General features: G+C 38.0%; 1 protein-coding gene across 4 annotated transcripts in view; it reads right to left on the bottom strand.

The window, feature by feature from the left end:
• Positions 1 to 1,953: 1,953 nt before the first annotated feature.
• Positions 1,954 to 17,783, bottom strand: part of BCAT1 (branched chain amino acid transaminase 1) — a 109,442-nt gene continuing 93,612 nt past the window's right edge. For all 4 annotated transcript variants that reach the window (XM_032347660.1, XM_032347662.1, XM_032347659.1 and 1 more), the window contains 2 exons: positions 17,128 to 17,202; positions 1,954 to 8,251 (listed from right to left, as the gene is read on the bottom strand). In XM_032347660.1, coding sequence (XP_032203551.1) covers positions 8,210 to 8,251; positions 17,128 to 17,202 — 117 coding nt within the window. In that variant the 3' untranslated portion in view covers positions 1,954 to 8,209. The remainder of the gene's footprint in view (positions 8,252 to 17,127; positions 17,203 to 17,783) is intronic.

The raw sequence follows: 17,783 nt of genomic DNA, 5'->3' as shown, positions 1-17,783 counted from the left end.
TTGGCTCAGGTCATGATCCCAGGGTCCTGAGATCAAGTCCTGCATCAGGCTCCCTGCTCAGTGGGGAGCCTGCTTCTCCCCCTGCTTGTGCTCTCTCTCTTGTCAAATAAATAAATAAAATCTTTAAAAAAAGAAAGAGGTTTTGTTACCTCCAGCCATGGTTTGAAAGAAGACAGAGATTAAAAGTATCCATTTCCCACCCCCGTTTATCATTATCATGAATATTAAGAAATGTTTACTAGATTATTGTAGCTATCTTTAAAGAAAATACAGTTTAGGGAAACTGAGGTGGCTTAATCTGTTGTGCATCCAACTCTGGGCTTCTGCTCAGGTCATGATCCCAGGAGGCTGGGATGGAGCCCCAAGTCAGGCTCCATGCTCAGTGGGACCCTGCTTGGGATTCCCTCTCCCTTTCCCCTTGCCCCTGCTCGCTCTCGCTCTCGCTCTCACTCTCTCTCTCTCAAATAAATAAATCTTTAAAAACAAAATATAAAACAAATGCAGTTTAATGGCTCTTCATAATTGAATCAGTTCTGCTTACAGTTCTACACTGTACTTGGGATACTTTCTGCCTGATTCTTGTAAACCTGAACTTTTTTCACGAGTTACTCTCATAGAAAAATCCTGTTGATGTAGTGACCACAGAGACTTAGTGACTTCGGAGAGAACGACCATGGATTTCAGTCAACATGGTCCCAGTGGCATACAGACATAACTAGAGAGTAAGCCTGGTGATTGTTCTAACATACACATAAGAAGCGTCTCCGTCTTGGCTGTGGGTCTTTTGGTTACAAGACTGTGATCCTGCAAGTCATCGCCATTATAAATGAAGTCAGGCTACCAGAGCACATGTCATCTAAAGAGCAGTCATCATGGTATGATGGCAGCTATGCCAGGCCATGTGGTGGACTCGAGATGCTTGATTTTAAAAATATGTTTACAATCAAATTAAATCAGCTTAGTAGAAAAATAATTATGAAGATTGAAAAATTCCCGTTCCTCCAAGCCTTTTTTTGGTTGTTTTTTTTTGGCTTGTTAGTAAACTGATGTGGAAGAGATGCTTTGTCCCCTGAAGGAGACTGCTGTCTCAACTGATAAATCCTATAAGCTCCAGTGAATGTATGCCATCACCCTCAGGAATGACAGATCTATCTTTGTCACTCTTGTGGGATTTGCACATTGATGCTGTAGGAGGCCTTGACTAATAACCTTCACCTGGACCTTCCACACTCTGCATGTAATCCTTGAAAAAGGCTAATATGTTCACAGGTTGACAAGGTTGGGAGAAGAGGGTCACTGAGCACTTTGACACTTTTAAATCAGTCTATAGTAACTCGATGAAAAACCTTGGGTTTTGCTGTACTTGGCAATCATTGGGCCAAATGACAAAAAAATGAGTATATGTGACCCTCAGAATGCATTTGGCTTCATTCTCTCAGATATGTGCATTTGAGGGCAGTTTATAAGGGTCCAGTTTGACTAAAAGGATGCATCGTCCATGTTCCTTGAGTTTTGATGGAATGCCTTTCACTTTATACTGTGTTTTTAATTCTAAGGCTGGTGAGCCACGTACAGGAGTGTTGTATCACTGAGAGATTCATTAGGGCAGTGAATAGGAAGAAGCAATCTAGTCCCCTTATTCCATGTAAAAGTTAAGACAAAGCTAAACTTTACTAAAGACAGACCCATACTCAGAGAAAAGGACAATTCTTAAAAGTATTTCTATCCAGATATTTGAAAACAGATCTATTTAAATTCTCTCCAGGTGTATGGTTTTGGGTCTTTCTGGTGTGCTCAATTCTTCTCCCACTCTCAACGCCATTTTGGTTTAAAAATACACTACTACATTTACATCCCATGACCAAAAGCCTTGGAACATTACGGAAATGGTAATTAAGCGCTATGTTTCATGCATCCAACAAATGCTGATTTCAAGAGACTACACAAACAGGATTCTTTTAAGTTGTTTTATTGATGGCAGAAACAAGTGTGTAATTAAAGATTTGATGAGGAATCTGCAAACAATAATGTGTCTATTGCCAGCAAAATACAATTATCCCAGGTTCTTTAGACACTACAAATATAGAGCTCTTTCACACCAGATGGTTCATATGTGACAAAGCCGTTTTAGGAGGTTTAATTGTGCTTCTACAAAACCTTCGAAGAGTGAGGTAGTTTCCTTTACCCACATTGTTCTCCACATTTCCACTACACTTTCAATGAGTTTAAGTCCTTTCACACAACCTGTAAACAGTTCTTCCAGAAGGCCAAGCCTTCTTTACAAAGCGTTCTCCTTGATTTTCCTTAAAGAGGATTTCAAGAATTACTACACAACTAGAGAAATTTGAGAGACTGAAAGCCTGGGCGTTTTCATTGCAATTAGATTTAGACGCACGAGAACACATTCTAAAAATTCCATAGTTAAGCTGATACACTCCTGTTTCTATCTGTAACTTCTGATTTAAAAACTACTTCCTCAAACTACTTATTTTCTCTCAGCCACCACTATCAAGCAAGTGCAAATTCTTCACAACAGTGGGTTAGGCTCCGTTTATTAGCTACTTGAGTCCACTACAGAACCATCATTCATTCTCAGAGGTCACCAGGGAAACATCTGCAGAATTTATAGATACATCCAGATTAGCTAGCTTATTCGTAAGAGTTCATTCAAAATCTACTTACACAGTCATACAGTTGAGAGAATTCCTGCACTCTTCAAAAAGTTATCAATGAAGTAAAAATTGAGGCAGATACTTGCATTCCTGCGTTAACCCTGAGAATGACTTTAATGACCACTGTGAAATCAACTTGGGGAAACTGCAACATGATTTTAATTTAAAACTAAATGTCAATATTCAACTGATTTCCAAATCAGTTAACCTTCACCAAGGAAAATGGGATGGTGGGAAATTGTATTTTTAAGGCGGGGGAAGGGGGCAGGGCAAAAGGCACAATCTACTCCTTGTACTTATTTTTTCAGTCTCAAGAAGCTTCACAAATCTTAAATCGTTGAAGAAATGACACAATAGATCTTACAGATGGTTGCAATTATACAATAAAGTCTTACCTAAATTTGTAGTAAAGTGGTTTCCATGTAACAAGAGCATCAGATTATTACCTCAAGATCAAGGCCTAATTCTAATGTCTGAGGAACTAGCCACTCTATTTAGCCCCTTCCTCATTGGCACTATTTGTATTTGGCACCTATGTTGAAAGTTGAAGGTGACTATGGTTGGCAGAATGAGGAAAAGGTTCTCTGGACAACACTGAAGCAAGTTTGATCCCCCTCCTAATCCTTCCTCTACCTTGAGTTCTTCTTCTGACATCTCTAACTAAAAGTTTCTTCCCCCTAATTTAGTAACAGGCAACCTAGCCATTGTGAAATGGATGTGCAGAGAAATCCATCAATGAAACCGGATTTCAATTCATTCTCATACCACAGTTTATCGTCAATTCTTACCGTCCCACCAGTGGATTCTGGAAACTGGACATTGTGCAACCCAAGTTCCAGGCCTTAATAACAAGGTCTATGGTGGTAGGAAAAATATAGCTCCAGACAGAATACGATTGCTTAAGACTTCTGTCATTTTACTCACCAGATTTTAAAGACTGGTTCATTTCCAATACTGAATTTCATGCCTTTACCATTCACTAATCCAAATATATTTACTTATATTTAATCCCAGGGAATTATTTACCCACAAATGCTATTATATCTTGTTGACTTTTTAAAATCAAGCCTCCCCAAATTAATATCTGAGAAGTCCTGTCATAGAGTATGTATGCGGAAGAGAAAAATCACTCTCTTCTAGCCTTAAATTTCTTAAAGTGTGTTTTGGCAATGACGAATATGATAATCTCATTGCAATACCTTAAATGGTCTTTCTTTTAAAACCTCAAACCATGAAAAATCATTGTTATATTACTCTTCCACCTGTGATTTTTCTGAGTAGCTGGATTCATCATTTTCAAGCTAACACTCTAAACAGTTTGATTCATTATAGATATTTTCCAGAAAAACACATCCTAGGAATATTTTATTTCAATAATACCAGACTTTGAGTTTAAGACAAGAAAAAATGCTCTAATTTAAGGAGATCTTTTGTCAGATGAACTACGACAAGTTAACACTCCAAAGAAGGTAGTTAACAAAGGCACTAGATAGGTTGGCAGTAAGCAGTAAACCAAGAGGGAATTCACACCATGTAGGCAGTGGCTAAATAACCTCTAAATACTAACCCCACTGAGTAGTTTCACACTAGAAGGAAGGAAGGAATGAAAATAGGGACAAATTTCCTTTAAAAAAATGAAATGAAAAAGTTCATTGTGATTTCTTGATGAGAGAGAGATGTGTTCTGGTTGTCATCTCCTTACTACCTAACTGCATTAAATATTTTTTTTAATCTAAAAATTTGCTTAAGTAGTAGAGTATCAACTCCATGAATATAATGTCTATGTGCTATTTATTTTCTAAAACTAACTTCCTAATCCCTAGTTCTAGTTATGTTAGATTCAAATTTGTGGGTATACAACATTTATCCAACTAATTGACCAAATGAACTATAATGTTTATGATGTTTGTCATAAGTAATGCTTATCAAATAGCTGGTACTCTTTGTCTCCTTTGGGGGGAGATACCTGGAAAATAGGTGAACAAATTCTATTTGTGGTAAAACAAAGTGACAGCTGTTATAAAGTATCCACGAAAACTATTTGTGAGCATTACTATTTATAACTTAAGCTTCTGCATAGCCACATAAGAAGAAATCCACATTACAAAGAATTCTTTGATCGCTTTTAGCATCAGAACATGAAATAGGGGATGCTTACAATGTGTCTCTAAAGCCCTTCGCTTTAGTTTCTCTAATGAATCCGGATTGCCTTAAATGTTTTAGAAAAGATAAAGTGGACAAGCATTGTCACTTTCTGCTTAAAATACATTTTCCCAATCATAATGGTAAACTGAACATATACTTTCAAACAGGAATTTTGTAAGGAAAAAGAACACAGTGACTGAGTGCTGAGTGGGAATGGGGAGCATAAACTTATTCTGGTGCCTGATTTTATAGCTCATCTCCCCTAAAGTGGAGGGAGCTGATCCTACCACCTTAATGAAGAGGCTCCTACCATTCTTTCCACCAAGATACACTCACTAATCACCTCAAGTGTTCAAGAGTGCTGATGTGAGGAAAGTGAGACCCCTCGTTTAGGTACAATCACATCAAGCGATAAAATGGATACAATGAAGAAGTTAATTTATGGCATCTAACGTAGGCTTCTCCTAACTCTGGGAGCGTTGACTCTGCATGTCATGTAGGTGGTGTTATGCTGTGCTATCTTGCTGCCACCGTGGGTGACCTTTTTTTTTTTTTTTTAAAAATGGTAATATTTTGAGAAAAGAATAGAGGGTATTTACCAAACAAAACAAAATAAAAACAAAACAAAACCCATGATTACCTAACAAGTTTTCTCTTATTTCTTTCCCTTTTTTTCTTCCTTTGTGTTTTTGAAAGCAAAGGTAAAAACAGGTATTAGTGTATTCATTCCTGCGGGTTGCAGGTCCCAGAGAGTGAGCCGCATACCCTTGCAGTGGCTGGTTCTTTGGGTGCGTCATGAATGGAATCCTTAATAAATCACTGTAACCGAGAACATTTCTAAGAGCAAGTCTCTTTAGGAAATGCCCAAGTTTTGTTTATGTCTGAACACTTCATTTTAAAATCCTGGTTTCTACCCATGTGTTTAGGAAAAAGCTGACAAACTTGGTCTGAAATGTAAAAACTGAAAGAAAAAAAAAGTGGGAGGAAGAGAACATGCAAAATAAGTTAATCATTATCATTCTAAGTGCCACCAGTTCTGTTTATATTCATGCACATGTGAATTGTTGAATCTCATTTGATCAACCCAATTAAACATTAAATAATTGCAGCCAATTATGCAAATATCAGCAACAATATTAATTTGTTGATCTTTTTGAGCAGATTAGCCTCACATGTTCCTAATGCTAGACTATCTTACGCCATAAATGATCAATTAGTGTTAGGATAACTAAGTCTTGAAGAATGGATAATTGCCTAGTTATAATGTGTCACTCTTGCTGTATTAATCCACTGCAATTAAACAAATAGTGCACAAGGAAAAAAGATGTGCAGATGTTCCTTTTAAATCTATTTAACAAGTTAGTGTCAAGGTCAATTTTCTGTCTTATTACTTAAAAGAGAATGGCAGATTGTGTTCTCTGTTTTAGGAGACCTCCAGTTTTTTAAAATGTATATCTTCGTTTTCACTCCATCTGGTAGAAAGGGCTTAAAATGCTCTTAAGGTTTGATGAAAGAAATTATAGAGACATAATGTCAAGACATATTGTTCTCTAACTTCTACGACGGACATGTGTTGCCATACTAAATTTAGAGATGCAAAGTATAAAATGTATTTATGGCAAACAAATGATTTCCGTTTGTCATAGAAATGTGAGTCTAGTTATTAAGTGCTACTTGACAGGTTAGAATTACCTTTAAGTCTTTTCTGGATTACTCAGTTAAAAATGAGGTCACGGGATTTAGCCAAGGCAAGTGCATACCCTTAGAATTCAGTGAATGTGTGTAGAGGACAGTTAAAGTACTTGAGGCCTGAAAAGAACAGACTCTTCCAAGATTTCAGTTCACCAATTAAAAGCCCCCCAAAAGATATTTTTACTATTCCTTTTTATCTTATACTTTCCTAATTTTCATTTTACCATTCCTATCTAAAAGGACCCTATGGCCAAAAGTCTTGGAAAAGAATCAAAGCCCCATTTGCTATGTTCCGCTAAATGCCTTAAGGAAATTTTTCTAACACATCAAACTTTTAGAATGTTTTTTTTTCCCTTCCTCTGAAAAGAGAATGAAATATGATCAGCGAGATGAAAGTTATTAGAACTGAGGGAAACCAGAATATAATGTCTGAGAGTTGACCTTCCAAGGGTAAATGTTTTCTAGCAAGATCTGACTTTCCCCTAGATAAACCAGGAATCAATTCTAACTCACAACTCCTAAATGAGGAAAATAACATCTAGAATTGCTCTCCCTGCGCCCTAATCACGTGATCATCCAATCCCCATTCAACAGAAATGAACACCTAAAAAAGCAAAGTATACCTCTTTGCTTTCTACCGAAAAGCTAGAGATGAGGATTTATTTTGTACTTAACACCTAACAAATGTCATTTCCATTTGGTTGGTATGATAGCATGACCTTGCTGGAGCTGTTATTTCAATTTCAAGACAGTTTTCAAATACAAAATAAGCCCTCCAACAAGCTAGGCCTTTGAGTATCTCTAATGACTTAGTAGTCCCTGGAAAATAAAGCAAATATGAGGTACGTGTGCACAATGTCAGAATCAACCATGAATTCTAATAAAGAGGTTTCATAATATAGAAACAAAGGTGGTACACTTCTATAGAAGCTAAATGTTATTCATTATTTAATGAGTATCTATTATGTGCCAGGCAGGGGACCACAAAGATCTCTCAGACACAAGACCCTCCGTCTTGTGCTGGAGCCTGACAAACAGCCAATTACAACACACTGCAGAAAGGGCAATGGTGGAAATGTGCACAGGTCTTGCCTCTGCACAAGGAGAACTTGGAGCAGACTGTGACAACATCAGGAAGAAGGGGAGAGATTTACCTTGAGATGGACATTGTGGGGTGGGGGGCTGCAAAAAAAATGTGAAGGGCAGAGAACCAGTTTTTTGAAGTCTTAATTATAAAAAACAAACAAACAACAACAAAAAAACACCAAAAACCGAACCATTTTCTGAAGATGAAGATACATCATAGGAAATGTTACCCATGAAATTTACTCAGATCAGTTTTCAAACACAAACTCATTTGGTTGAGGAAAATGTAACTTATGCTAAGGAATAAACAAATACAGGTGTATCTGAGTAAAGTATTAAGGGAGGCACTACGATTATTGAGGAAAATTCTATGCTATATGGCTTACATGATCATCTTTCCAAGAGAAGGTAAAGTAAGCTTCTGCTACCAAGTTTACAAAATAGCTCTTGATTGCAATTCGTCTTCTCTAGCATGAGGAAACAATCACCCAGGTAACACCGACAATACAAACTACACTATGCACAACTAAAAACAGGTAACTAAAGAAATCTGTCGTAATTCAGCTGCAACAGTCTGTCTCAACAGCACACAGACGATATCCTGTATTTTCCATTCAGGACACTATGATTGTCCAGTCGCTCTCTTCTCTTCCGTACTATAACAAAAAAGCAAGAAAACATGTTTAAGTGCAAAAGCTAACAGTGCAGAAATCGCTTGCCAACTCATTAATACCACCAACATTGTACAACGGGTATGCTCCTGTTTTGAACATTAAAAGCATATTCACATTAAAAATAGGATTAGAGAGAAAGCATCAGATATGTGGAAAGAATCACAAATTTTTAAACTCAGAACTTATAGCTGGTATAGGTCTTGAAGTAATGCCTTTTTATTACCATTCCATATTTAGCTTCTGCTGTCCAAATAAAGTAGCTGAGTTAAATTTAATTCCTGTCCTCTTGACTCCGAAGAAGTGATGCTCCAAGTGTATCCCATAGACCAGGAGCATCAGTATCACCAGGAAACTTGTTTTAAACCCAAGCTCAGACTTCACTGACTCAGAAAAGTCTGGGGGTGGGTCCCAGCAACCAGGCTTCAACCAACACTTCCAGGTGATTCTGACGCTAAGATTGAGAGTCACTGCTCTAAAAGCCCCTTTCTTAAGAGTGTTTTGTGTTCACGGAGGAAAATATTATTTGGACAAGCCCTGTGGCTCTGAACAGCAGCTCTGTTCTCGAAATTAAAGTTGTTTGTGTTATGTTAACATTCCAATTTTTCTGATTCCTTCAAAAGTTATGGAACTACATCGCAATCAGAATTTGATTATTTGCATTAGCAAGTGATTCGCTTTCACAGACCTGAATTTTCATATACTTAAAACTGAAATAAATGAAGATATTCCCGATGTCAGAAGTAGAAAGATAGTTTTGATTCATTTGTTCTTTCCTTCATGCATTCATTTCAACACCCCTGTGTGTAAATGAACTCTCACTCTTTGAGCAAGTACTGCCTGGAAAGGCAATGGTGCCAAGAGCTTTATAGACTTTTTTTTTTTTTTTTTAACTGAAATGGAATTTTATTGTATTGAATACTTTAAAAACAAATAGAACTTTGACTATAGTTGTAAATCTTTTTCTATGCTTCATTTTAATACTATTTATTTTGTGTAAACTTGATTTGAATGTAATGATGATCTGGTCTACTACACCAAATTTAAGTAAACAAATTACACAGTTAACAGGTTTCGAACAGCTATGCGACTATGAATATTGTGTAATCATTGGGTTCCCACTCCTTTATCTTTATAATAGCTATAAAAATAACATTCAAACACAAACTCTACCAATAATGGAATCTGAAAAGTAAAAATTTACCTCTACTTCACCCTATACTCTTGCTTTTTAGAGGTAATAACTGTCTCTTTACTTAAAAAAACAAAAATTCTATTTTTAGTTCAGCTTGTTACTCCCTCTGCCTGTGATCCTAAATGTCATTCTTTTTTTTTTTTTAATTTTTATAAACATATAATGTATTTTTATCGCCAGGGGTAGAGGTCTGTGAATCGTCAGGTTTACACACTTCACAGCCTCACTATAGCACATACCCTCCCCAATGGCCGTAACCCCATCCCGTTCTCCCAACACCCCTCCCCCTACAATCCTCAGTTTGTTTTGTGAGATTAAGAGACACTTATGGTTTGTCTCCCTCCCAATCCCATCTTGTTTCATTCATTCTTCTCCTACCCTCCTAACCCTCCCATGTTGCCTCTCCACTTCCTCATATCAGGGAGATCATAGGATAGTTGTCTTTCTCCGATTGACTTATTTCGCTAGAGCTTTATAGACTTAATACTAAATTTATGCTCATGGCAACTGCAGAGAGTAGGTGCGACTATCAATCTCATTTTATGGATAAGAAAACTGTATTAGGGAGATTAAAAAACCTACTCAGGCAATTAGCAAATGGTAGAGCCCGGACTCTAGCCAAAGGTCTCTCTCACACCAAATTCTGTGTTCTTGGCTACTCTCTGGAATTCCCACCACATGTTCACACAGCCACGTGTGTGGAGACGGACTTGGAGCATCTCTCCCCACCACCCAGAGTAGCAAGCCTTTATGTCTGCCACCACATGCTTGCCTAAATCACTCACATGATGTCCCCTTTTCACATGAACTGGGCTTTCAGTCCTAATATAAGTTCATTGAAATTCATACAAAACATTTGAAGTTCTGAATTGGGAAGAACTTTAATGATCCTCTAAAGTGCAGGGGATTTGGGGCACCTGGCTCAGTCTGTAGAGCATGTGATCCTTGATCTTGGGGTCTTAAGCCTCATATTGGTTGTAGAGATCACTCAAAAGTGAAACTTTTTAAATAAATAAATAAATAAATAAAATGCAGGGGATGAGTCAAATAAGCAGGGCTCTGGATTTTTACTTCAGAACAATTCCACTTTGATTGGCTTTGTATATTGGGATTCCAGGAAATATTTCTTTTGTAGAAAATCCTGCTGCTTAAAAATCAAGTGTGGGGCTGCTGGGCAGTTCAGTCAGTTAAGGGTCTGACTCTTGATTTCGGCTCAGGTCACAATCTCAGGGTTGTGAGACTGAGCCCTGTGTTGCTCTGGGCCCAGTGCACGAGTCTGCATGTCCCTCTCCCCCTGCTGGTCCCCCACTCAGACTCTCCTCTCTCTCTCCCTCTCTCACAAATAAATACATAACAATAAAGTCTTAAAAAAATACCAAGTGTGAAGAGCAATGAACTTTTTAAGCAAATGTTCTCATTTTACATATAATGACATTAAAATGGCTCTAGAAAACTCTAAATCATAAGCCCAGGGCTCTTGCCTCTGTTTGATGCTATTTCTTCTATGTTACACACTCTATGTGCTATGTTCCTCTTGAAGACCTTTAGAGACCTCAAAGAGCAGAATCTGTTGGTAAAAATCCTGGAAGCCAAGAATGGGTCTACTTACAATCTTCTGGTATACAGAAAAAGAAGAATGAAGGAAGCCCAATGACTCTAAGTGACTTGCTGAATCCCTATGAGAAAGAGTTGCTTAAAGAGTGCGGCTTCCCACTATGAACTGCTGATTCATGATGAACGCTGGATAAAACATTCCCAAATTCTGCTTGATTGATAAATGGTGCCAACATGATTTAAGCTAGGATCAAAATATGTTTTATTTCTCGTACTTGGATTCCTATTAATACATTAGACACTTACGCCGTTAATAACAATTGAGTGTCATCATATTGACACTTTAGCAGATCTATATTACCGTGATTCATGCCCACCATAATTTCATCTTGAATCTCATCAGTTAAAGTAAACTTGCTTCCAATTACTTGTTTTAGTTTTATAAACAGTCAAAAATCAATTTTGATTACAATGAGTCACAGGTCATATCACTCCAAGAACCTACATAATCATACTAAGATTTACCCCTTGCCTCCTGTAATTTATGCTTTTATGTAAAATTACAGCATTCTGAGATGCATCCAAGAGGTGATAATACAGGTCATTTATAATATCTACACCTAGGCAGTTAGCAATCAAACTTTTCATTTGGATGATAAATTATTCAATTTAATTTTTCAAAGCAAAATAAGTCAAAAGCAGAGGAGACAAATTTTAGTAGAAATAGAAATTATCTTGGGGCACCTGGGTGGCTCAGTGGGTTAAGCCTCTGCCTTCAGCTCAGGTCATGATCTCAGGGTCCTGGGATTGAGCCCCGCATCGGGCTCTCTGCTCAGCAGGGAGCCTGCTTTCCCCTCTCTTTCTCTGCCTGCCTCTCTGCCTACTTGTGATCTCTCTCTGTCAAATAAATAAATAAAATCTTAAAAAAAAATAAAAATTATCTTCTTTTCTCAGAAGTAGGTGTCCAGAGGGGGAGAAAAAAACACATATGCCTGCCTGGGCAAGGCTGTCCTTATTGTATCGTCAGGGTGATTATAAAACCACAGTACAGGTCAACACCTTGAACATTTGGCAGGTCTACTCTAAGTCACACTGACTTGACTTTGTTCACTGGAATCCAAGATGAAGTTAAAGCAACACGGCAAATCAGACTGAGCCTGCGGGGTGACATTCTGATCCTAACTATGTGATGTGCAGAAATTTCACCTTTCATGAATTCCAGGAAGAACATTACACCAAAACACGACTAACAACACGTTCGTTACTTCCCATTCAACATACATATGGCAAATAAGTAGATGGCCTTTGCTAAAATGCCTTTTACCTTCAACAGAAAGTTCTGAGCAACTTGAAAGGGTGATCTATGTGTCACGCATTTACTCTCTGCGATGCCAATAAAAATATAATGGGGGCTACCCCCCAGGTAACAATTTGCTATTCTTGTTCTAAATCCTGTTCAGTGGCCTGCAAAGCTCTGTAATCCTGGAACATGGATAAGTGTGTATTCGGGAACAAGGAGGGGCTGGGAAGCTGGTCAAGGGATGAGTCATCAAGGCAATCAGGCCCTGTTCGCTTAGTATGCATACAAAGAGGAGGACAACTCAGGACATCAGCAAGGGCAAGTGATGGGGATGGAACTAAAAACTATCACGCTGTTCCACTGAAAACAAAAAAAAATGCAAGACCACTAAATGGTCACTTATTCCACAAAGCTGTAGTCACTAATGGGGAAAACAGATTTTTGAAAGAAGTTCCGTCTGGTGGCCTCCAGATAGAGCCTGCTCCTATCTCACTGGGCTTTCCTCTTCCTTACCGACTTAGGACCTCACCTCTCAGGTCTTTGCAATCCCTACTCCCCACCTTCTAAACCCTCAAGAGCAGCACTGGTAATTACGGGAACATACCGTCCTGATACCTAAGACCCAGCGTCCAGCTTGTGTCTGATCCTGATAGCAGTCTTGGTATGTGTATTTCACTTAAAAAAAAATCTAAAATCAGGACCTCTGAAAGTTCTCTTGAAAAAGTAATTTGATGTCAATCAAGACCTTCCTCCCACCTCTCCTCAGAATGTGTTAATATACAAGAGCAACACATTTCTGTTCTTCAGTATTTGTCTGGTATATCTCTCACTTGTTCATTCCTTCATTCATCGATGCCAGAAGCACCCCTGAGTCCGTACGGTAGCCCAGGCCCCGCACTGAATATCGGGGTTACGAGAAGGAAATAAAACAGTGCTTACACTGAAACAACCTGGAACAAAGACAAGTGTGTGACTAGTTAAATATAAATTAAAGGCCATATGTGATCATTCCAGTTGCTCTGGAAGCTGGAGGAAGAAGTAATATTTGAATGGATGAATAGGTGTTTGTACTGGGGCAGAGGGATGTTGTTCAAAAGAGATTTTAAAGGTTCCTCAAGGATCTGTGTCTTGAAGGACAACCAATAACTTCTCAAGTGGGAAGACTGTAGAAGGTAGAGGAAGGCGGGAAGAAGCAGCCGAGAGCAGAGCATATTGGAGAACAGAGAAGACCCCAAATGTCAGGCACATAGGTGAATATGATGGTGAGAAATCAGACTAGCCAAGAGGCATGGGAGAGAAAAGAGATATTGGCAATATGGCTCATGTTCTCCAAGTTTAAGTCTGGTTAAGTACCATGAGACAAACCATGAGAGACTGTGAACACTGAGAAACAAACTGAGGGTTTTGGAGTGGGGAGTTGGGAGGGCCTGGTGGTGGGTACTAAGGAGAGAACGTACATGGAGCCCTGGGTGAGGTGCATAAACAATGAATCTTGGAACACTGAAAAAAATAAAAAATTAAAAAAATATATAGATTTCAAGATTAAAAAAAAATAAGTAACACAAATGTGTTTTTGTTTGTTGCTTAAAAAAAGAAAAAAAGAGACTGTCATTTGAAATGCTCCTCTCACAAGAGGTATTTTAGGGCAATCTAAAACCCATGGAATTATATGGAAAATTAGCCAAATGCAATGAATGCTTAACCTCAGAGGTTCTAACTCAGATACAGAAATACACAAGTTAAATGAAAAACAAATCTGTGGTTAAGAGGAATTTCCCCCTACCCCCCCACCCCACCCCAGGTCACAGTGGCAAGAATCTTGAGGGTTTTTTGGTTGTTGTTTTTCTCCTCTTCTTCAATTTACCAGAGCACTTTGTAGGAAATGGCCACGTTTCCATGTAATGTCAAAGAGATCAAAAGTAAAACATGATACAATTCTATGCTTTTCTCCTCAATAATCTCTTAAGTTATTTTTCTGGGAGAGAAACAGATACCCGTAGCTTCGTTGATAGCACCAATTTGCCATCTTATAAGAGGATACTTTTGAAACTTTAGGTTCCATGCTCACAGGCATAAAATAATTGAAAAAGGATGTGGTCTTAGGTTCTGAATGGATGGTCCTTTGTTACTTAACAATTTGGAGAAGAGTTGGTCCTTCTGGTCTGTGGTTTAATTTAGAATCATTGTATTACTTTATGTATCCCTTTCTTTCCTTGTTCCTAAGGAGCTCTGAGTGTATCATTAGTTTTTAGTGTTATTACCACTATACTTTACTACCTAGGGTAAAAAGAGAAATTATTAATTTCTTTTTTAAGATTTTATTTATTTATTCGACAGAGAGAGAGAGAGAGACAGTGAGAGAGGGAACATAAGCCAGGGGAGAGGGAGTGGGAGAGGGAGAAGCAGGCTTCTCGCTGATCTAGGAGCCTGATGCGGGGCTCGATGTTAGGACCCCGGGATCATGACCTGAGCTGAAGGCAGATACTTAATGACTGAGCCACCCAGGTGCTCCTATTAATTTCTTCTCAGCCACAGGTATTATAGAGAATATATACAGGTAAGAGGAAAATGTTGTTTCTTCTCTTTCTCGCTTCATATATATCTTTTATTTTTAAACATATTCATGTGGTTTCCCATTTAAGCTGAATATTTGTCTTTCTATAGCTTAGACATCTCTAATTTTTTTTATCCCTTTTATCACTATTACATCACCAGTACCTACAAGAGCCTCTTGCATAATGTTTGCTCCACACATATATTTACTGAACGAATTAGAACATTCATTTCAGGCCTAATCTTACTTTAAAAATCCTCTGAGAACTTTTGTAATGGCTTGTCATCTTGCCCCCAAAATATGTCTTTGGGCTTCTCGCTTCCTTATACTTTAGGGTTTGGATGCATATATTTTGTCACGATCTCACTGGGCATGACACACACTTCCACTTTTGCCTGCCTTAGCTAAAGCTTCATGACTACGTCCATCAAACACCTCTGCTTAGATCTTTCTTCCAATTCAAGTTTAATACAGCTTGATTTTCGCCTCATCCTAGTCAACTTCTTTTCCTTTTCTTATAATCCTTTAAACCGAATCAAATTAAGTAACTTTTCGTATCCCATATCATCTCTAAGAGGGGACTCTGAAATCTCTTGTTTTGTGTATTAATTTCAGTAGAATGAAACATTGTCTTATATACAACTTGTTCCAGAAAATTTTCCAAAGTGATCTTTTCTTATCACCATAGTGACACTACCTCCCCTCTTAAAAATCTTTCAACTTCTGTTGTGGATAAATGCTTCTGTAGTACAGCCAATTATAAACTTTTTTGTTCTACTTATGTTTTTTATTTGATGAAAACACTAATAGCTAACTATTTTCATCAGATTTACTCAGATAACTGTAAAAAAAAAAGATAACTAAAACATCTAAGTATTTTTCATTAAATTTGTACTTAATTCCTTCCAAATTATCTCTCTATACAAGAGTAAAAAAACAACTCGGTAAATTATATGTCTCCTAATATTAAGATATTCTTTTATTTCATTTATGGAAGATTCATTTTAATAGCCTTCACAGAAGAGGGGAAGAGCGATAGTTCATTAATTCAAAAACCACAATCATTCTTACCTTTTAATATTATTAATTTTGCATAAATGTTGCTGAGTAAGTCTTCCAAAAATACCATTTTTATCACTATCCTAGGACCTCACTCTGGAGGGGTCTGCTGCTTTGCCAACTAACATAAATTTTATGCTGAAGCCCTGGCACTGTTGACTGTCACCCAAATTATCAAACTTTATTTCACATTTCAGTATAAATCTCAGCTTCCCCTGGCTATGTTCAGTGAGTGGCAGTGATGCTATCTGGGCTCAAGAGAAACCTTCAACAACTTGTAAGGTGTTCGCAAATTACAAAAAAGTCTCTTTTATATGACCCAGCATTCACTACCTGGTTCTTGATATGCCTGCCTGGAAATAGGCTTAACTGTCTAATGAGACACTACTGTAAACTGTTGCTCAGAAAAACATAAACAGAACAAGGTTAACAGTATTAAAAATACACACACACACACACACACTTTGACCCAACAGTTAAAATCTCATGAACTTATCCTAAGGAAATGATCAAAGACTGCACTGTTCATAACAGTTTAAAACTGTCAACAGCATAAATGTTCAATAATAATACCTCTTTAAAAGTTGTGGTGCATCCATATAGTGGAATTCAATTACATTTTATACAAGGAACTGAGAAATTTATTGATATGAAAAAGCAAATGATTTACTAGGTGGAAAAAAAAGTGCAGGTGACAAAATCATGTATGACGCTATTTTGTCAGAAAAATTATCTAAAACTATATAAACATAAAATACTGAAAGTTGAGACATCGAAAATTAACAATGGTTATATTTCAGCATTGGAAGCACAGGCGATTGTTTTCTTCTGTGCTTTCTTTTTTTTTTTTTTTTAAGATTTTATTTATTTATTTGTCAGGGATAGAGGGAGAGAGAGCGAGCGAGCACAGGCGGACAGAGAGGCAGGCAGAGGCAGAGGCAGAGGGAGAAGCAGGCTCCCTGCCGAGCAAGGAGCCCGATGTGGGACTCGATCCCAGGACACTGGGATCATGACCTGAGCCGAAGGCAGCTGCTTAACCAACTGAGCCACCCAGGTGTCCCTCTTCTGTGCTTTAATTCTACAAACTTAATTTGTTAACCCCAAATGGCAGTGCTTACTACTCTCTTCTTCCCACTGATACATGATTTGGCTTTAAGATCTGGTTGAAATAAGATGACATTTTAAGAGAAAGCCCTTACCTGAATATCTGTCAATTTGTCCAAGATCCGACTTGCAAGCTTTGGGCCATTCTCCATAGTTGGGATGTGTATGGTCTACGAAAGAAAACCACATGCAGTATAACTTGAGGATATCCATGTGGACGGTGCCAGTAAGTAAGACACTCAGCAATTCTACTGTATCCAATATCCACTGAGATAAGGAATGGCACCATGATAACGTGACTACCTCCTTATGCCAAAGACTCTTTTTTACTCTGAATTAGAAAAAAAACAAACTAGCCAATTACAGGTTGTTTCTTGTCTACCAAGGGATTTTAGGGCACAACTGGTTTATATGCCAGTCTTTAGGCTGATGTGAGGAACCAAAGAGAAACTAGGAGAACCGAAAATAGTGGGGAGACATAAAGAATCCTATTCCTTTCAGGATTCTGAGAACCTGTAGGATGAATGAGTGGCCTCCTCATCTAACCCTTCCAGCAGGGGATGAGAACTCAAAAATATTTTGCCACAAATTAAAGCAAATCATTGCGGGAACATAAATTGAAGCAAGTCTATGCCTTCACAAAAGACTAAACCTATGTCTGTTCAAGGTCAGACCTCCAAGGGCCACAACCTTCACAATGCTGGACAGCATGGTTACATTGGGTGCTGAGAGATTTCATGCTCCTAATTTA

This window comes from Mustela erminea, chromosome 6 (genome assembly GCF_009829155.1).
Source record: "Mustela erminea isolate mMusErm1 chromosome 6, mMusErm1.Pri, whole genome shotgun sequence".
Classification (NCBI taxonomy): domain Eukaryota; kingdom Metazoa; phylum Chordata; class Mammalia; order Carnivora; family Mustelidae; genus Mustela; species Mustela erminea.
Note: the sequence above shows the minus strand (reverse complement) of the source record. Positions and strands in the feature narration are given on the sequence as shown.